Source organism: Hemitrygon akajei, chromosome 2 (genome assembly GCF_048418815.1).
Source record: "Hemitrygon akajei chromosome 2, sHemAka1.3, whole genome shotgun sequence".
Taxonomy (NCBI): domain Eukaryota; kingdom Metazoa; phylum Chordata; class Chondrichthyes; order Myliobatiformes; family Dasyatidae; genus Hemitrygon; species Hemitrygon akajei.
This window is the reverse complement of record NC_133125.1, coordinates 167,677,874-167,699,827: the sequence shown is the minus strand read 5'-3', so window position 1 is coordinate 167,699,827 and position 21,954 is coordinate 167,677,874. Positions and strand designations below refer to the sequence as shown.

At 46.6% G+C, this 21,954-nt stretch overlaps 1 protein-coding gene across 1 annotated transcript; it reads right to left on the bottom strand.

Moving 5' to 3' along the window:
* Positions 1-4,216: 4,216 nt before the first annotated feature.
* Positions 4,217-21,104, bottom strand: LOC140718369 (TNF receptor-associated factor 2-like). The gene is made up of 7 exons (XM_073032003.1): positions 20,183-21,104; positions 17,221-17,275; positions 14,197-14,301; positions 11,677-11,850; positions 10,372-10,443; positions 8,703-8,789; positions 4,217-7,364 (listed from the first exon to the last, which is right to left on the bottom strand). The coding sequence occupies exons 1-7, from the start codon at positions 20,329-20,331 to the stop codon at positions 6,465-6,467; spliced, it is 1,542 nt and encodes a 513-aa protein (XP_072888104.1). The 5' UTR covers positions 20,332-21,104; the 3' UTR covers positions 4,217-6,464.
* Positions 21,105-21,954: the final 850 nt, after the last annotated feature.

Below are 21,954 nucleotides of genomic sequence, written 5' to 3'. Positions count from 1 at the left end.
GGGTTAGAGTTTGTAAAATGTGTTCAGGAAAGTTTTCTAAATCAATATATAGATGTACCAACTAGGGAGGATGCAATATTAGATCTCCTATTAGGAAATGAGTTAGGGCAGGTGACGGAAGTGTGTGTAGGGGAACACTTTGGTTCCAGTGATCATAACGCCATTAGTTTCAACTTGATCATGGATGAAGATAGATCTGGTCCTTGGGTTGAATTTCTAAACTGGAAAAATGCCAAATTTGAAAAAATGAGAAAGGATCTAAAAAGCGTAGATTGGGACAGGTTGTTCTCTTGTAAGGATGTGATTGGTAAGTGGGAGGTCAGAAATTTTGAGAGTGCAGAGTTTGTATGTTCCTGTCAGGGTTAAAGGCAAAATGAATAAGAAGAAGGAACCTTGGTTCTCAAGGGATATTGGAACTCTGATAAAGAAGAAGAGAGAGATGTATAACATTTACAGGTAACAGGGAGGAAATAAGATGCTTGAGGAGTATAAAAAGAGTAAGAAAATACTTAAGAAAGAAATCAGGAGGGCTAAAAAAAGACATGAGGTTGCTTTGGCAGTCAGGGTGAAGGATAATCCTAAGAGCTTCTACTGGTATGTTAAGAGCAAAAGGATAGTAAGGGATAAAATTGGTCCTCTTGAAGATCAGAGTGGTCGGTTATGGAACCAAAAAAATGGAAGTGATATTAAATGGGTTTTTTGCATCTGTATTTACTAAGGAAACTGGAATGGAAACAAGGCAAACAAGTAGGGAGGTCATGGAACTTATACAGATTAAAGAGGAGGAGGTGCTTGCTATCTTGAGGCAAATCAGAGTAGATAAATCCCCAGGACCTGACAGGGTATTCCCTCAGACCTTGAAGGAGACAGTGTTGAAATTGCAGGGGCCCTGGCAGAAATATTTAAAATGTTGATATCCACGGGTCAGGTGCCGGAGGATTGGAGGATAGCTCATGTAGTTCCGTTGTTTAAAAAAGGCTCAAAAAGTAAGCCGGGAAATTATAGGCTGGTAAGTTTAACATCGGTAGTAGGTAAATTATTGGAAGGAATACTAAGAGATAGGATCTACAAGTATTTGGATAGACAGGGACTTATTAGAAAAAGTCAGCAATGGCTTTGTGCGTGGTAGGTCATGTTTAACCAATCTATTAGAGTTTTTCGAAGAAGTTACCAGGAAAGTGGATGAAGGGAAGGCAGTGGATGTTGTCTACATGGACTTCAGTAAGGCCTTTGACCAGGTCCCACATGGGAGATTAGTTAGGAAGATTCAGTCGCTAGGTATACACGGAGAGGTATCAAATTGGATTAGACATTGGCTCAATGGAAGAAGCCAGAGAGTGGTAGTGGAGGATTGCTACTCTGAGTGGAGGCCTGTGACTAGTGGTGTGCCACAGGGATCAGTGATGGGTCCATTGTTATTTGTCATCTATATCAATGATCTGGATGATAATGTGGCAAATTGGATCAGCAAATTTGCTGGTGATACAAAGATTGGAGGTGTAGTGGACAGTGAGGAAGGTTTTCAAAGCTTGCAGAGGGATTTGGACCAGTTGGAGGAATGAGCTGAAAAATGGCAGATGGAGTTTAATGCGGACAAGTGTGAGGTATTGCACTTCGGAAGGTCAGACCAAGGTAGAACATACAAGGAAAATGGTAGGACACTGAGGAGTGCTGTAGAACAGAGGGATCTGGGAGTACAGATATATAATTCCCTAAAAATGGCGTCACAAGTAGATAGGGTCGTAAAGAGAGCTTTTGGTACATTGGCCTTTATAAATCAAAGTATTGAGTTTTCCTTGGTGTTCACCTGACAGAGAATCTCACCTGGTCCCTCAACACCAGCTCCATAGCAAAGAAAGCCCAGCAGCGTCTCTACTTTCTGCAAAGGCTGAGGAAAGTCCATCTCATGCCCCCCATCCTCATGACATTCTACAGGGGTTGTATTGAGAGTATCCTGAGCAGCTGCATCACTGCCTGGTTCGGAAATTATACCATCTTGAAACGCAAGACCCTGCAGTGGATAGTGAGGTCAGCTGAGAAGATCATGGGGGTCTCTCTTCCCACCATCATGGACATTTACACTACACGCTGCATCCACAAAGGAAATAGCATTATGAAGGACCCCGTGCACCCCTCATACAATCTCTTCTCCCTTTGGAAAAATCTCTCTTCTCCGTCTGGAAAAAGGCTCCGAACCATTCGGGCTCTCAGGACCCGACTATGTAACAGTTTCTTCCCCCAAACTATCAGACTCCTCAATACCCGAAGCCTGGACTGACACCTTGCCCTATTGTCCTGTTTATTATTTATTGTAATGCCTGCACTGTTTTTGTGCACTTTACGCAGTCCTGTGTAGGTCTGTAGTCTAGTGTAGCTTTTTCTGTATTGTTTTTTACGTAGTTCAGTCTAGTTTTTGTACTGTGTCATGTAACACCATGGTCCTGAAAAAGTCTCATTTTTACTGTGTACTGTACCAGCAGTTATTGTTGAAATGACAATAAAAGTGACTTGACTTGACTTGATAAGAGTTGGAATGTAATGGTGAGGTTGGTGAGACTGTATTTGGAGTATTGTGTGCAGTTTTGATCACCTAATTAAAGGAAGGATATTAATAAGGTTGCAAGAGTGCAGAGAAGGTTTACAAGGATGCTGCCGGGACTTGAGAAACTGAGTTACAGAGACAGTTTGAATAGGTTAGGACTTTATTCCCTGGAGCGTAGGAGAATGTGGGGTGATTTGATAGAGGTGTATAAAATTATGATGGGTGTAGATAGAGTGAATGCAAGTAGGTTTTTTCCACTGAGGCTTGGGGAGAAAAAAACCAGAGGTCATGGTTTAAGGGTGAAGGGAGAAAAGTTTAAAGGGAACATTAGTGGGGGCTTCTTCATGCAGAGAGTGGTTGGAGTGTGGAATGAGCTGCCAGATGAAGTGGTGAATACGGGCTCACTTTTGACATTTAAGAAAAACTTGGACAGGTATATGGATGAGGGTGGTTTGGAGGGATATGGCCCAGGTGCAGGTCAGTGGGACTAGGCAGAAAAATAGTTCAGCACAGCCAAGAAGGAACAAAAGGCCTGTTTCTGTGCTGTAATGTTCTATGGTTCTATGGACAGACCCCAATTGGAGTACTGTGTTCAGCTCTGATCACCTCACTACAGGACGGATAGAAGGGTGCAGAGGAGATTTACCAGGGTGTTGCCTGGATTGGGTAGCATGCCTTATGAAAATACGTTGAATGAACTCGGCTTTTTCTCCTTGGAGCAATGGAGGATGAGAGGTGACCTGGTAGAGTGTATAAGATGATGAGAGGCATTGATTGTGTGGATAGTCAGAGGCTTTTTCCCAGGGTTGAAATGGTTGCCACAAGAGGACACAGGTTTAAGGTGCTGGGGAGTAGGTACAGAGGAGATGTCAGGGGGAAACTTTTACTCAGAGAGTGGTGAGTCCGTGGAATGGGCTGCCGACAACGGTGGTGGAGGCGGATCTGATAGGGCCTTTTAAGAGACTTTTAGATAGGTACATGGAGCTTAGAAAAATAGAGGGCTACGGGTAACCCTAGTAATTTCTAGGGTAGGGACATGTCCAGCACAACTTTGTGGGCCGAAGGGCTTGTATTGTGCTGTAGGTTTTCTATGTTTCTATTCCGACTCCCATTCCCGCTCTGATATATCGATCCATGGCCTCTTTTTGTGCCAAAATGAGGCCACCCTCAGGTTGGAGGAGCAAAACCTCTGTCCGGGTAGCCTCCAATCTGATGTCATGAATATTGATTTCTCCTTCTGGTAAGAAAAATTACCCTTCCCACTTAATTTATTCCCCAGGCTGACCTTTACCTCTTCTCCTCACCTGCCTATCACTTTCCCTGGGTCCCTTCCTCCTTCCCTTTCTCCTGTGGTCCTTTCTCCTCTCAGATTCCTTCTTCTCCAGCCTTTTAGTTTTCCCACCCAGCTGGCTTCACCTATCACCTTCCAGCTATCCTCCTTCCCCTCACCCCCCCCCCCACCCCACCACCACCCTTTTATTCTACCACCTTCCCCTTTCCTTTTCAGTCCCGAAGAAGGGTGTTGGCCCAAAATGCCGATTGTTTATTCATTTCCGTAGATGCGGCCTGACCTGCTGAGTTCCTCCAGCACTTTGTGTGTGTTGTAGTACAACTTACAGATGGGTGTGCATCTCCCAGCATCAGAGACCAACTCCAATAAATCCCAGCATGTTTATGAACTTTTATTAACATTCAGCGCAGCACTTGCAATATTACAAAGAAATCCAAGAGTCAATAAATTAGTCACATCAATAAATAAATAAATACAGCTTGATACCGTTAGGATTAAAGTGCAGTAAACAGAGTCCCAGAGTCAGCCCTCCCCTGGAGTTCAGGCTACCCAAGAGTCCAGAAGGAGACAGGGAGAAACTGAGCATTAATCTTCCCCATCTCACTCCCCCTTTGGGGCAGGGGAGGGTGGTGGGTGGTGCAAAGGGAGATTAGCCTCCCCCTCTTGATCCAGACAGCACAGTTTAGGCTCCTGTCAAATATTCTCTGGGCAAGGACAGCATGGGTCCAATACAGTACTTCGTTGACAGGGATAATTTAGTTTAGCTTAGAGACACATCACAGTACAGGCCCTTCTGGCCCAACGAGCTCACGTCGCCCAATCTCACCCACAGAACCAATTAATCTACCAACCGGTTCGATATGGAATGTGGGAGGAAACTGGACCAAACCTGAGGAAATCCACACGGTCACGGAGAGAACGTACAAGCTCCTTACAGGGCTCCCGGCGCTATAATAACGTAACGTTAACCACCATGCTGCCCATAAATCAGATCCATGAGGATTGTGCCGGATAGCCCACAATTACCACCACACTTCCGGCACCATCATGGCAAGCCCGCGGCACACTCACCCTGAATTGTACGAATTTGCACGTGGGAGGAAACCCACGCAGTCACAGGGAGAGCGTACAGACCCTTTACAGAGAACAGGAACTGAATGCCGATCTTACATTTGGCAACCTTGCCACTGTTCAGTTTAGCTTAGGTCCCCACCACCTGCACCGTCCTGTCATACAGTTCTGGGGCAGGCATATGATACAGAGCATATATTTTCTATGCTGTCATGATATACATATTCAAGGACAGTATGAATTAGAAACAGAGTACAAATTGCTCTCCCTTTGCCACTCCCAAAGAAGAGATGGGAAGGATTTGATATGGATTAAACTTCCTCCTACACAGTCCCATCAAAGCCTTCCAGACAGTGCCAATGAGGGTTAGCTGCACTGTAAAGCTCCCTCTACACAGTCCCATCTCAAACACTCCAACACCAACAGCAGATACTGTGGAATCTCATCCCTTGTTCTTTAGGTCCTCTGCAGTGCTCACTAATAAATTTCTCACTAAAAATATGCTTCCTGTTACAATGAGGTATGACTCTGAGTGGCAGGCAGATTTTAAAACTCTGTTCATAATCCCCAATCTTTTTAAAACTACTACAGAGATTCACTATGGCCACTGCTTTCGGAAATCGTCTGATATATTAAAAATAAGTTAGATACAGAGTAAAGCTCCCTCTGCACTGTCCCATTACACACTCCTTAAATAGGGACGGTACAGGTGAAGCACAAAGCAAAGTTGACACTGTCCCATTACGAATCTAAAGGACTGAGACAGAGATCCCTCTACACCAGCCTGATACTTACAGTACTGTGCAACAGTCTTAGGCATGTGCAAAAAAAATCTGTAAAGAGTAGAAGCTCTCAAAAATAATGAATTGAAAAGTTTCTAAATATCAAAAAAGATTACTACAAAAGGCACTAAACAGTAAAAAGAAACTAAATCAAATCAATATTTAATGTGACCACCCTTTGCCTTTAAAACTGCATCAGTTTCCTCAGGTACACTGTCGATCAGTTTTATGAGAAAGTCGACTGGTCGGTTGTTCCAGGTGTCCTGGAGATCTCGTCAATGTTCTTCTGCAGACTTTGACTCTCCAGGTAATCCCAGAAAATCTCCACGATGTTGAGATTGAGGCTCTGTGGAGGCCATACCGTCTGAAACCACGTAAAAAACTCTGGCGTGCCTAAGACTTCTGCACAGTACTGGACTTCCAGCACAGGGGTAACACGGGTCGCACCAGGGCAAATCTCCCTCCACAGTATCCCAGTGCACACTCCCAGGGCAGGGACAACATGTTGGATACGGTGCAAAGCTTCCTCTACACGATCCGATTACATGATACAAGCTTGAGACAGAATGAATTAGATACATCGAATTCCTCCCTCTTAACTGTCCCAGTGTGAAGTCCCCTCCACTCTACCCTGTTACCTGCTCCCACTCGAGGGTAAATGCGGAGTAAAGCTCCCTCCATGCCGTCACACCAGAGAGTGAGATATCATGGGTTGTTTCCACTCAGGCAGATGATTTCACACCAGGGGACACCCCCCATCTCCCGCCCAGCCCCCGTCTCACAGCTGCAGACCCATGGGGTCCACCACCACCTTGATGTAGATGGTGTCGTTCCTGAGGTACTGGCCGGGCTCCTTCTGGAAGAGCTCGTGCCGGGCAAAGGTGGGGCAGCCGCTGGCTACGTTCATGTGACTCCGGGGCTTCTGGAAGGAGCTGCTCAGCGGGTCGGGCGAGAAGGACTCCCTCAGGTGCCGCTGGCCGGCCTGGTCCAGCAGCAGGAAGGTGACCTTCTGCCGGAAGGGCCAGGGCAGGACCTCGTCATAGTCGCCCCGCACCAGCGCCAGGAAGAGGGAGAGGTGGCTGCCCTTGCCAGCACCGTCGCCGTTGGGGTAGACCCGGCAGCAGAGGCGGTAGCCGAAAGGGTGGGTGGTGAAGTGCGGCGAGTAGAAGGATGGACGCTGGCCAGACTTGGCCGCTGCCATCTTGGCGGAGAAGTCTTTGATCTTCCAGACCAGGACACCGTTGGTGCTGAGGGGTGGGGCGGGGGAGGCCAGTCCTGCCTGCGCAGACAGCTCCGCCGAGCGCACCCCTGTTTTCTTCTGCAGGGTGTGAATAGTCTGCTCGAGGTGCAGGCACTTCTGCTGCAGTGCCTCGATCACCTGGGCGTAGCGGTCCAGCTCCCCATTCAGGCTGTGCACCAACCTCTCCAGGCCGTCTGTCCGGCCCTCCAGGGCCTGCAGGCCTCGCTCCGCGGCAACTCCCGGCTCTGGCTCTGTGTTGCCTTCCGGGATCCTGGCGGGCTCGCCCGTCTGCCTCCACCCGGCCTTCTCAGGGGGCTCCTGGGGCGCGTCCCCACCGCAGGTTCTCCCGGGCTGCAGGCTGGTGGCGAGGGAGAGGACTTGCAGGAGGTGAGTCTGCTGGGCGGCTTGGAGGTGCTTGTTCAGATCCTCTCGTTGAAACTGAGGGGCAGGGTGGGAGAAACAAAACAGCAAAGGAACATCAGAGTCTATCCGAAACAAAAACACGCAACGCTGTGGAGAGAGAAATGGTTGGCATTGGTCAGGGAATTAAGTATAAAAGTCTGGAAATTGAACAACAGTTTTCACTTGGGGATATCGAGCACAGTTCTGGGCAAGGAGACGTGGAGGCTTTGGAGAGAGTGTAGAAGAGCTTCACGAGGATGCTTCCTGGCTTAGTGGGTATAAGCTGTCAGGAGAGGTTGGACAACATTGGGTTATTTTCTCTGGAACCCCAGTGACCGAGGGGAGACCCGGTAAAGGTTTAGAGAGACATAGATTGAGTAGCCAGCCAAAATCTACTTCCCAGGGTGGAGGGTCAGTTTGTGCATCTAATTTGAGGGGAGAGAAACTTAAAGGATCTGTGTAGTGCCATGTTTTTGTAGCCGGGGATGGAACGGCCTGCTGGGGTAGTGGCAGAGCCGGATAAAAATAGGGGCCATAACAGATATTTTTTTAGATAAATGAATACAAATAAGGAATGGAGGGAAATGGATCACATATACAGAACAGCTATAATTGTGTTCAGCACAGACATTGAGGGGCAGAAGGGCCAGTAAGAGGAGGTGTACGGGAGTGAGATGCAGTCCATCAGCTGGTTAGTGTCACTTCTACAACATTGCACTCAACGTCAGCAAGGCCAAGTGATGGGGGGGCGGGGTCAATGGCGGAATGGGTCCGTCCTGGACCCAACACACTGATACAATCACCAGTGGCTATACTGAGGAGATTTCATATGTCGCCAAAGACTCTAGAGAATTTCTACAGACTCTCGGTGAAGAGCACTCGGACTGGTTTCATCTCTGCCCAGTACGGAGTCTCCATTGCACAGGATAGAAAGCGGCTGCAGAGGTTTGTGGACTCAGCTAGCTCCATGATGGGCACAACCTTCCCCTCCATCGAGGACATCTTCAAGAGGCGATGCTTCAAGAAGGCAGCATCATCATGAAGGCCCTCACCATTCGCGACAAGCCCTCTTCTGATTGCTGCCATCAGGGAGGAGATATATGAACATTCAACATTTTAGGAACCCTCTGCATTCAGATCTCTGAAGCCGTGAGCACAATCTTGATGTTCCTCTTTTGGCTCTAATTAATTATGTATTTTTCATAACTTATAGCAATTTTTATGTCTTGCAAAAACATAAGTCAGTGATTATGAATCTGATTCTGATTCTGCAGTGCCATTTGATTCTGTGGCCACTCAGAAACACTTTGTGTCTGGGCTTCAGAGCTGAGATCAGACACAGCACCAGCTGACGTGCACCACAAGGATACGAACCTGTTCCAGACAGCCGACCTCCTTAAAGGGACAGGCCACATTCACCTTGGGACAGTTGCCATGGAGCGGGTCACAGTGTTGTTCCAACTGTACGAGAGAAATAAATGCATCAGCGAGAATGATCCAAACTGTTACATTTACACAAAAAAGTTCAAATTCCTCTAACATCCCACAGGATATTTACATCCCTATCAATACAGCTGTCTCAAGAAGCCAAAGGTTTCCACCAAGGAGGCAGCTCAACCCCACCACCCATGGGACAATAAAGGCTGCCATTGGTTTTATTCCGTGATGTATCATTCACAGTGTCCTGACTGGTTGCATCCTGCTCTGTTATGGCTATTCAAAATGCATGGGACCGCAAGAAGATGCAGAGTAGTGGTCTCTGGCCAGTACACCATGGACACATCCATCTCCACCATTCAGGAGTGTCTACAGGAGGCGCTGCCTGAAAATGGCAGTATCCATCATCAAAGCTCCCCACCACCCAGACCGTGCCATCTTCTCGCAGGTACCGTCGGGCAGGAGGTTCAGAAGCCGGAAGTCCCACATCAACAAGTTCAGGAATAGTTACTTCTTCCCTTCAACCATTCGGTTCTTGAACCAACCTGCACAACCCTAATCAATACAGCAGCACCATGACCACTTCACACTATAATGCACCTCTTTTGTTCCAATTGTGACCTTTCATGTATAGTTTTAATTATTTTCTGTTTTTCGTATGATTACTGCCTACTGATATAAAGATTATAGATTAGTTTTATTTATTTTATCTAAATAGTGAAATGCATCGTTTGCATCAACAGCCAACACAGTCTGAAGAAGTGATGGCAATTGGAAAATTCCCATTACTCACTAGCCCTGACCCTAATGTCTTGGGAATACGGGAAGCAACCGGAGGACCAGGAAGAAACCCACACAGTCATGGGGAAAGCATGCAATCTCCTTACAGACAGCGATGGAATTCAGCCCAGGTCACTGGTGCTATAAAGCGTTGTGCCAATGACTATGTACCTGTGATGCTGACACAAATTGTCGTTACAGCTGGACATACTTGTGCAGATGACAATAAACACGAGTTTAAATTTGGTATTTATTGTCTATCCCCATTTGCCTCAGAGCCAATCATATTGCTGGGTCTGGAGTCACATGGGGAATGTTCAGACGGGAAACGGAAGGCAGATGCATTTCCCAGAAGGAATCTTTCTTATGGCATAGAAGAGAGGCTATTCAACCCATTGACTCCATACTAGCTTGCATATGATTCAATTCAATCTAATCCCCTGCCTGAAGGAATCACATTCTTATATTTATTTTGACCTAGGAGAGAGACCATTTTGCCCGTGGACTCTATACTAGCTCTCAGATAATCCAATCTGACCCAATCCTCCACTTATTGCACTGTAACCTATTCATCCTTACGGGCCAATCAACACCTACACTTACCGCCCACCACCAACAAGCCAAGCTAGGGCTAACTTAAAAAGTACAATTAACGCACCAACACTCGAGCCTGTGGGATGTGGGTGGAAACTGGAGCACAGAGTATGGGGGGCAGGGCTGGTGTTGAAACTACATGGTCACATGCAAACTCCACACAGACATTACCCAGGAAGTTAGAGGGTGAAAGCGGTGGTCGTGCAGGGATCTCTCATTAATGGATTCTTACCTCTGTCTTTGTCAAGTCGGCCTGGCCGCAGAGAGGGCAGCTCTCCTGTTTTCCACACTTTGCCACATGGTCCTGGAAAACACAGACAGGAGGTCAACTGAATTATAGGCTGCAGATGGACACAGTACATGATGTGGGAGAGGTGGGGGGGGGGGCAGTAACGTTACCGCTTGGACAGGGACTCAGAGACAGGGCAGGCAGGTTGGGAATAGAGCCCTTCAAGGTGTTGTTAACTAAAATGGAATGCCGAGCAGGATCACGGACTCCTCATCCCTGTACCCTTTCCCAGCCATTTCCCATCCCTCCATTCCTATTCCCTCAGATCCGGTCTCCCAACCCGCAGTGTCTAGAACCCCGATACCCGGAACTCCATTGCCCTGTGATTCCCATCTCTTGCCTTGGTGCTGTGGCGGTGTGACACACAAGTTCCCTATCTGTTCTCGTTCATCTGACTCCATTCCCCCTCTCCCCTCTGCCTTATCTCTCACTTCCCTCCTCTGTCCCCCTCATCCAAAGCCCTCTCCCCTTGACCCTATCCAACCTCCCTCCCACTTCCACAACCTCTCACCTGTCTCCATCCCGTCATCTGTCCCTGCACATTAACACTTCCTCCCATCTCCCTCCTTGTCACCTCGCCCCATCCTCTCTCTCTCTCCCATTTCCATTTTTATCATCTCTCCTTCCCTCACTTTTCCTCATCCCTCATCCTCTCCTACAGACTCTCCCTCCCACCCCCTCATCTATTTTACCCCCGCCAGTTCTCACATATTCCCCCTCCTTTCTGCTCTCTCATCCCCAACTTCTCTCCTGTCTCTCCTTTTCCCCACCTCTCTACCTTTCCCAACCCTTCCTCCCATCTTCTCTTGCCCTCACCCATCCTCCACACACAGCTCTCACTTTTCCCCAACTCTTCTCTCTCCTCTGCTTCCTCTCACCCTGCCCACTATCTCTTCCAGCTTCCTCCAACCTCTCGCACCTCCACTCATTCACCCTCCACCCTCTCTCCCATCTCTCCCTTCCCTACTCTCACTCGCTTCTCCGCCTTGTCTGCCCTCCCCTTCCTGCTTCCTGAGACACCCTCTCTCCTCTCTGACTCGCAGTCTCTCTCTCTATACATCACTCTGCCACTGAAATCCATACCTCCACCAAGTCAGCTCTGAAACTCTAGAATTCCCTTGGTTCTCCCCAGCCTGGTCTTTTTCTAAAATTCCCATCACCTTCCCTTAGCTCTTGCACCGAGGGAGCAGTTTGGGAAGACGCTACGGCAATGGGTTTTGAAACCGGCAGCCAGCACTCACACCCCACCTCCAGAAGCTTGTGGATGCAGAAGGTCTCACAATGGGGGCAACGCTCCATCCGCCACTCGCACTCCTGCGTCTCGTGGACCAACATCTCCCTCCTGGGGCCGACAACCTCGCAGCCAAATGCCACATTGGCACAGGGGAGGACTTGGAAACCACACTGGGTCCGGTGTGTCCGCTGCAGGAGAGGTACGTCAGGGAGAGTGTGGAGGGCAGGGGGAAGACACAGAGAGGGAGAGAGGAGGTGGGGAGAGGAGAGGAGGGGTTGAGCGAATAAGGGTGGGACAAAGAAAATGAATGAGGAGAGAGAGAGAGAACAAGAAAGGGAGAGAGAAATGAAAGAGAACACAGAAAAGAGAGTAAGTAGGGAGAAGTGAAAGCAAGGAAAAGAAATAAGAGAGGGAAAGAGAGAATGAGAAAGAAATAGGAAGGATGAAAAGAGAAACAGGAGAGGGAAAGAATGTGTGAAGCAAGAAAGAGGAAAAAGCAAAAGAAGAGAGAGCAAGGAAAGGATAATCGAGAGGGCAGATAGAAAAAGAATGGATGAAATAAAGAGAAAGAAAAACAGAGAATAGAAAAGAGAAAAGAAAGTGTAAGGAAATGAGAGAGTGAAAATAGAGAGAAGTGTTTAGAAAAGAGTGTAAATTAAGGGAGGGACAGAGAGAGTTAGGAAGAAACAGATAAAGAGAAAGAAAGATTAGGAAGAGCACAAAAGGGAAAAACGGGGGAAGAGAGAGACAACAAATAATCAGTAAGTATAAAACTCATATCTACACAAGTAAAAAGTTGTGCTCCTTGTGAACCACACTGCCGCTGTGCCCAGTGAGTCCACCCCAGTGCCCACCTAGGGGTGATGTCAATCACTAACGAAGCACCTATCAACCTCTGCTTTAAATGTACCCACTGACTCGGCCTTCACAGCCATACATGGCAGTACGTCCCACAGAATCACCAATAAATTCCTCATCATCTCCGTTCTCAGAGGTGCATCTCTGGGAAGGACTGTTTCTATCTGGTCTGCAGACCAGGTGATGTGATTTGGGTTAGGGTTAGGGTTTTGAAATGCTCTACAGGTCATCATCTCTGGCATTGCTGTTGGGCTTGCCGGAAACACCCATGACCTTCCAGCAGGTACTTGTTGGAAGTCAGAAGCACAGTGAGCTCCCACTATTACTGATACAGCAGGTGATCTGTTGTTTCTCAATCAGTATAGGGTGAATTTCTCAGTTTTCTTCCCGTCACGGCACAGAAAGAGGATATTCGACCCACTGACTCTATGCCAGCTCTCAAAACAATCCCAGCACTACAATGGACCTTTTGTAGTTCTTTCATGTATAATTTGTGTTTATAATTTTGTTCCTCCTGTGAATGCTGTTGCTTCGTGCCTGTGAGGCTGCTGCAGGGAAGGTTTTCATTGCACCTGTGCCTACATGTGACAATAAACTCAATTCTAGTCTTTGACTTTATTCCACTTATAGAAAATAGAATACAGAATAGTACCGGCCTTTCGGCCCACGATCCTTTTAACCTACTCTACAATCAATCTGACCCTTCTCTCTTACGTATGCTCCCATTTTTCTATCATTCATGTAACATGTACCAGGGGAGACGTCTGATCTATCTGCCTGTACCACCATCCCAGCAATGCATTCCATAATAGAACATAGAACAGTACAGCACAGTACAGGCCCTTCAGCCCACAATGTTGTGCTGACCCTTAAATCCTGCCTACCATATAACCCCCACCTTAAATTCCTCCATATACCTGTCTAGTAGTCTCTTAAATTTCACTAGTGTATCTGCCTCCACCATTGACTCAGGCAGTGCATTCCACGCACCAACCACTCTCTGAGTGAAAAACCTTCCTCTAATATCCCCCTTGAACTTCCCTCCCTTTACCTTAAAGCCATGTCCTCTTGTACTGAGCAGTGGTGCCCTGGGGAAGAGGCGCTGGCTGTCCACTCTATCTATTCCTCTTATCACTCTCTCTGTAAAGAATTGAAATCTGACAACCCCACCCCTCATACTTCCCTCCAATGTCCTCACAGTAATGCAATTTACAGTGGCTGATTAACACACCGACCCACTGATGTGGGAGTTTGAAAGAGAACTAAAACACACACACACACACACACACACACACACACACACACACACACACACACACACACACACACACACACACACACACACACACACACACACACACACACACACACACACACACACACACACACACACACACCAGGATCAAACCCAATGAGGAGCTGTGAGACAGCAGGACTATCTGCTGCAAGCGGGCTGCCCCTCCTCCCATTTCAGCTGGAAACCCGTTGAATCACCCCCGCATTTCCACCGATTTCTAATTCAGCGGGCAAGTGGACCCTGTGGACTCCACTGGCAGTCTCTGCCAGCCACCTAGTGGCATGAGCTGGTATCACTTCCTCCATCCACCTTCCTCCTTGTACCCCCTCTGGGAGTTTCAGTACATACCCCACCATCCCCACCCAGCAAAAAGCCTTACCAGGTAGCTACGCAGCGATCCGACCCAGTCACAGCCCTCCAAGTGAGCCGTGCAGAAAACCTTTGTGACGTAGGCATCATTCTCCGCTGCCCTGTCCAGGTAAACCTGCGGGGTGGATAAAACCCGAGAGCTTAGATGATGGTGGAAACCTTGTTCCCTGCAGCATCTTGCTGCCAACTAGACTTCTGCTGCTACATCTCTCTGTGTGTAAGAAGGCGGCTCTGACAACACAGAGGGTCACAGAGTCATACAGTACGGAAACAGGCTCTTCGACCCACATTGTCCATGCCATGTGTTTTGTCCATCTACCTTAATCCCATGACCAAGAGGCTGGGATAGAGTAGAGATGGAGAGGATGCTCCCATTAGTAGGGAGTCTAGAATCTGAGAAGACAGCCTCAGGATAAAAGGACTAAAACTGTAAGGAGAAAGGATTTCCTCAGCCAGAGGGTGGAGAATCTCTTGCCAGAAAGGGCTGTGGAGGGAGGCTAAGTCATTTTGGTGTATTTAAGGCAGAGATTGATAAATCCCTGATTAATAAGGGGGTTAAGGGTTCACAGGAGAAGGCCGAGAATAAGAGTGAAAGAAAGCAAACTCAATGAGCCAAATGGTCTAACTCTACCCCTATATATTCTATCCAATTACACATTAAGACTGCATATAAAAATACACAAATTTTGGAGATCTGAAATAAAAGTAGAAAATGCTGGAGAAATTCAGCAGGTTGGGCAGCATCTGCAGAGAGAGAAGTAGTTCAGGTCAAAGAGCATTGATTAGAATTAGCTGATGAATGGTCTTCCAGCTGAAATGTTTGCTGTTTCTCGTTCCATAGGTGCTGACTGACCTGCTGAGTGTTTCCAGCGTTTTTTGCACATGCTTCTTTGGCCATGGTGTGAGTACAGAAACAGCATTGGGCACAATACAGGTACAACGTGATTGCATATGGAGGGGATTTATTGGGGCTGTAAAATCCAAGCTCCAAGGACAAATTGGATAGGCTAGGATGGAGATTTCTCTGGAACAGAGGGGGCTGAAGGAAGGCTTAATTCCCATGTAAAAAGTTATATGGAACCATGATTGAATGAAGGGCCAATTTCCCCTAGTTGAGGGGTCAGAGCATTAGAACACAGAACATAGAACAAAACAGGCCCTGTGGCCCACCAAACACCTTACAAATTAAATTAAATCTCATCTGACTCTGCACAGGATCCATATACCTCCATTCACTGCATATTCATGTGTCTTTCTCAAGGCCTCTTATACATCACGACCCCACCACCACTGCTGGCAGCCCATTCCAGGAACCGAGCATTCTGTACAGAAAAAACTCTCTTCCACACATCTGCTATAAACTTTGAAACTCTCACCTTAAGTGCCTATTTAGTATTTGAAATTTTATTTTTCCCCTGGGGAATAGATTCTGACTGTCTACGTGAAGTTTGGTTAAGTACTTGGACAGGAAGGGTACGGTGAGCTGCGATCCAGGTGTGGGTCGGTGGGGCTAGGCAGAATAATAGTTTGTATGGACTAAGTGGGCTGAAGAGTCTGTTTCTGCTCTCTGACCCTATCTACGCCTCTGGAACTTCAATCAGCCACTGACGCTCCAGAGAAAACAATCCAAGTTTGTCCAACCTCTCCTCATAGTCCACATAGTCCAACTTGGTAAATCTCTTCTGTACCTTTTCCAAAGTCTCCACATCTTTCCTGCAACCAGATATCCCAGGTATTCATTAAATGAATTAGAATAAATGAGAGGAGAAGTTTCTCTATCTCAAGGATGGTAGGCTTTCTGGAGTATTCTAGCTGAAAAGGTGAGTGAATCCGAAACCCCTCACTACAATGGAATAGTAGTTAGATGTGTACTTAAAGAGCTACGAGCCCAACACTACTCAGCTGACACAATGGGCCAAAGGGCCTCCTTCTATACCACAAATACTCTATGACCACCAAGTCCCATGAATGACCTATGTCAGCAAAGCAGAACTCGAGTTCCAGTCACCTCTTGGAAAGTTTTAGTTCCCCCTTGTATTTTACCTATTAAAATTCCCAGGAGGAGGGAGAGGAATGTGCAGAAATTCCCAGAGATCATGAGTTGGTGGGGCCCGAGGGTAATGACATCAACGTTGTTCATCACCAGCCCTGAGCGGCCACAGGAGTGCAGTGTTTCTCTTCACCTTCCCTGCCTGCACAGACCTCCTGAACTAGCCAGCAGAGGCTTCCTTCAATACCACTCCGAACCGTGACAAAGCAACATCATGCACTAATGACTCACTACTGTCTGTCTCTGGGAATCTCCCCTCTTCTCCAGCAAAATGCAGATATCGCATTCCTTACGTAGGAATTCTGGTTAAATTTCAGCTTGTAAGGTACTCTCCCATATCCATTATTCCCTACCTAAACCTCCAGAACTCCACAATTAGATTTTGTCTGTAATTCACTCCTGGGTATTCATTATTTTGTGTATAAACTAGCAGAACCTCTTGAAATTCCACCCTGTAGCTCACTCCCAAGTATTCTATATATAAACCTCCTGAACTTCTTGATTAAATCACTCTTGGGAATCCATTATTCTATCCTCTAAACTCCCCAACTAGACTGCAGACTGTAATTCACTCCCAGGTATCTATTATTGTATGTATAATCCCCCTATACTCCTCAACTAGATTCCAGACTGTAACTCACTACCAAATATCTGTTATTCTATGTTTAATTCACCTGAACTCACCAATTAATTCCAGCCTGTAACTCATCCCTGGAACCCATTACCTTCCATATACACCTTGTGAACCCTCAATTAAATTCTAGCTTGTACCCATTCCTGGATGTCCATTGTCCAATTATATAACCATCGGAGTTCTCTGACAGATTGCAGCCCATAACTGAGTCCTGGAGACAGTCCCCACTAAGCAACATTCCCAACAACCCACACAACACAGCCCAGCTCTACTCCACATCACTCTCCTTTGCAAATATATCAAACAGCAATAACAGTGATAAAATGCTGACAACACATAAGAGGTCCTACCTTGGAACGAAGAACCTTCTTTTGGCAAATGTAGCAATCGGCTTCATTTCCTGTCCTAAAATATGCAGAAAAAAATTAATATTTTCACATTCATTTCTTCTAACTCAGTATTCACAGTATGCGAGTGTTTGAGCCATTGTTGGGTTTTTGCTTTTCACAGTCAAGCCCCTTCCCTTCCAAAGGAACACAGAAGAAAAAGTACAGTTGTCCAGAGAAGATGCAGTGCACACATGGGGTTAAACTGCACTCAGTCCGTTCAGGAGAGATCACTGGAATTCTCCACCCTCAGTCAGAGGGCTGTTAAAGGCTCCCTAGTTTGTTGTGTCAAAACAGAGGTCAATTGATTTGTAGATGCTAAAGAAAGAAAGGGGTGTAGGGAAAGGACAGGAAAATGTGACAAGGGATCACAAGGGTTCACTGTTTCTCCGAGCAGATTGTACATCAGTTAGTCATTGTAAATTATCCAAATCAGGATCAGGTTTATTATCACCGACCTATGTCATGAAATTTGTTACTTAGCAGCAGCAGCACAGTGCAATACCTAAAAATTATGATAGGTAGATAGTTAGATGAAGATAGATGGATAGATAGAGGGAGGTAGATAGATGAAGATAAATGAATACACGGGTGAAGACAGAAAGATCAAAAAGAGAGCAAAAAGGTCACCAGCATGAATGTGAGAGGTAGAATCGAGATGAGGTGGAATGATGACAGGTGTTGAAGGGACAATAATATAGCATTTGTGTTGGATTATTGTAAATAGGTGTTGGATGATCGGTCCAGACTCAGTGAGATGGCTTTTTCAGTGTTGCAGGGCTCTGATTTTTATGACTGGTTGACCAGGGCTGAGTTGCCAAGTCTATTCATGTTACCTAAATACTTACATTTTAGGACAGGATTAGTAGTTGGCCTCTGTAGAATGGCCCATTGTGTAGCTGAGTGGTAGAGCCTGGGGGTAGTTTATGGGGATCGAAGAAAATAAAAAGAGGGTTGGGGTAGAACATGGTGATTGATTGTCATTGAAGACTTAGTGGGTTAAAAGGCTTGTTTCTGTGCTGTACGCTTCTATGACCATAAGACATAGGAGCAGAATTAGCCCATTTGGCTCTTCAAGTCTATTCTGCCATGCAATCATGGCTGATTGATACTATGCCAACCCTGTCAAAATGTTGGAAACAGCATGGTACATTGGTGCCAGAAGTTTGTCTAGGCTGCCTCCTCCCAGCACACATTGGACTGTGTTGGAACAACACGTTTTGTATTGTACATGTAACAATTAAACCTAATCTAATCTTTAAACACATTCAATTTGCCTCTCAGAAAGTCCTTCAACACCACCTCATGAACCTCTTCACTCCCTAACCATATGGGCAGCAGGCTCACAGGTACATTGCCACTTCCAACAACTACCCTGCCTCAATCACTCACACCGACTCAGGAACAGACCACTTCCCCGTCCAGATCCTACTCCCCTGTAGACACACCCTTCACCGAAGATTCAAGAGGACTATTCACTATCAGTGAGAATGAGGGACAAAATAAAAGCAGAAGATGCTGGAAACACTCAGCAGGTCAGACAGCATCCATGAAGAGAGAATCAGAGTTGACATTTCAGGACAAAAACTGAATTGAAATGTTAAATCAGAAAGTCTTAACCCGAAACGTCAACTCTTTAATTCTCTCCACAGATGCTGCTGACATGCTGAGTTCCTTCAGCGTTGTCTGTGTTTCTCTGGATTTCCAGCATCTGGAGAACCTCTTGCATTAACATTTTTTCTCATTATTTTCTCCCTGCATTTTCTACTTTATTTTTGATTTCAGGTTTCCAGCACCTAAAATTGCTTTTCAATTTCACAATGAGAATTCATTATTGGTGCAAACATGGACACCAAAGGCATTTAAAAATGAAAATATGTTCAACTATACACAGTGTCCATATACTGATTACTGAGATTCTAAACTCTAACCTTAGATACTTTTTCTTCTTTCTGTTTATCTCAGGATGGGGCATTGTTGCCAACCGGATTTCTCTGGTATGATCTGGCTTGCTGGGTATGTCCCAGTGAATCTGACTCCACGTCAGTACCCAGACTTACAACATTAGCCACACGTTACAGGATGGGGGAAAGCTGCGGAGGGTTACAAATGCAGCTGGTTCCATCATGGGCACTAGCCTCCCCTCCACTGAGGACGTCTTCAAAAGGTGATGCTTCAAAATGGGGGCATACATCATTAAGGAACCTCATCACCCAGGACATGCCCAATTCTTATTGCTACCATCGCGAACAAGTTACAGGAGCCTGAAGACCCACACTCAATATTTTAGGAGCAGCTTCTTCCTTTCTGCCATCAGATCTCTGAACGGATAATGAACCAACCATGAACTACCTCTCTTTTTTGCACTACTTATATACAGTATATATCTCTCATTGTAACTTATAGTTTATTTTATCTACTGCCACAACACAACTGATTTAAAAACATATGCCATTGATACTAAAACTGATTCTGATTACGGTGGAGTTTATCTGTCCGTTACTTCACCCCACTGTGTTCCACTCGGATCCCTCCCTCACCTTCTCTGCTACCTCGTCTAACTTGTTTTCACTCTTGCTCAGTCCTGATGAAGTGACTCCGACCTGAGAAGTTAACTGTTTCTTATCCCGTAAACGCTGCTGAGTTCTTTTCAAACGCTTTCTGTTTTTGTGGCTGTACCTAAGCTGTACCGGACCCGGATGGCTTACTGTTAGCCTTGAAGCCTAGGTGAAGGCTCGTTAGACATAACAGGGGCATTAAAAGGCTTACTGGGGGGGGGGGGGGGGGGGAAGAATCCATCCTGAACAAGGATGATAAAGTTTTAATTTGAGAACTATTTAAATACTGATTAAAGTTATGTAATAAACATATTTTTTAAAAAGCAAATTCTGAGAATTCATCTCCCGGCTCTATCCCCCTGACTCACCTGAACAGATTCTCCAGGCAGGCGGTACAGTAGCGGTGGCCACACTCCGTTTGCTTTGGTTTGATAAGCAAGAAGCGGCAGGCGGAACACAGCAGGCAGGAGCTGGCGATCGGATCCACTGGGCTGATGCCTGACACCAAGGCTACCATAATCCCACACTAGCCGAGGAAAGAGGCACGAATTAAACTTCTGCTAGCGAAATACAGCGCCGGCGCCAGAGAGTGCCTTTAAGAAAGAGGGCTACGGAATCCCCTGAGCGTCACTGAGATACTGAATCCCTGCCCTTGGTGACGTCATAGGTACAACCCGGCGCTGTAGTCTTCCTCCCATCCGGGCAACGTTCCAATCCCTCTGTGACGTCACGGCCCCCACACCTTGCTGAAACTTGAATGGGGGCGGTGGGTGAAGAACTGAATGGAACAAGAAGGTGCAGAGAATGGAACGTAGATCAGCTTTCAAACAAAATGCTTAAAGGAATTCAGCAGGCTAAGCAGCATCCGTGGAGAAAAGTAGACCGTTAAATGTTTCGGGTCAACCACACATAATGTTGGGGGAACTCAGCGGGTCAGGCAGGAAAATGAATGGTCGATCTTTCGGCCGCGATTCTTCATCGGAACTTACGGGAATGGTCAGGGTATTGTCCCCATTTTCCTATCACTTGGGGAGTGTGTTGAGGTAATCACAAGCTCGGCGCTGTTATGGTAAATCGAGGCATGACTCAGGGATTGAGTCTTCGGGGAAGGTTGGACGGGGGTAAAGATGGAAAAGAAAACTAACGTGCTGCGGTCATCGTCACGTGAAGCAAGTCGTGTGAGATGAGCGAAAGGAAATCTGAAGATGCGAATCCGAAATAAAAACAGAAAAGTCTAGAAAGTTGATATTTCAACTCTCTGACCATGCATTGGATTTGATGTGCTGCGTATGTAACTCTGCGCAGGTAAGCACCACCTACCCGCATCCTTGTTTTCAAATTCCTTCCGAATCGGGTTTATTGTCACTGATTTATATCGTGAAACATGGCGTTTTGTGGCAGCATTACAGTGCAGGACCCAAACACGAACCACAGCCACCTCTCACTCTTGCACACACTGCAGCAGAATCTGTGGATCCTGAGCGGCCTGTGCAGCCACCCGACTCGAATGGTCGTACTACTACAGTGCAGGACATTTGAAATAAAATTGTAAACTCTTCAGGAATCTGATGGCGGAGGGGGCGAAGCTGTTCCTAAAATGTCGAGTGTGTGGCTTCAGGCTCCTGTACCTCCTCCCTGACGGTAGTGATGAGAAGAGGGCATGTCCTGGGCGATGGGGGTCCTTCATAAAGCATGCAACCAGTCAGAAAGCTCTGTAGAAATTTGATAGCATCTTTGGTGAGATATCAAATCTCCTCAAATGTCTAATGAGGTACAGCCACTGGTATGCCTTCTTCTTTGGGTATGTTGACGCCCAGGAACTTGAAGCTGCTCACCCTTTCTGCTGCTGACCCCTCTCAATCTCCTCCAATCCTCTGAGACTGCAAATTTCCAAATTATGGCTACCTGACCACCCCGAGTTCAAACACCCTAGGTGTGGGGAAGGAGGTGGCAGAACAGGAGTGCAGACCCTAAATTCCCTCCCTATACACCTTGCCCTTTTTCAGGCATCCTGACAGGTAAATTTTCTGACCAAACAAACCAAAAACTGCTGATCGGACATCACCTGTGAAGAAGGAAACAATGAAGGCTTCAGATTGAACCACCTAATGATGCTCTGTCAGCTCGAAAGGTGGGGTTT

Coding starts and splice junctions, on each gene's coding strand:
- LOC140718369 (XM_073032003.1), bottom strand. CDS start 20,331: ATGGTAGCCTTGGTGTCAGGCATCAGCCCAGTGGATCCGATCGCCAGC. Junction 11,851..14,196: donor GATCGCTGCGTAGCTACCTG/GTAAGGCTTTTT, acceptor CCTCTCCTGCAG/CGGACACACCGGACCCAGTG. Junction 8,790..10,371: donor CCGACTTGACAAAGACAGAG/GTAAGAATCCAT, acceptor TCTCTCGTACAG/TTGGAACAACACTGTGACCC.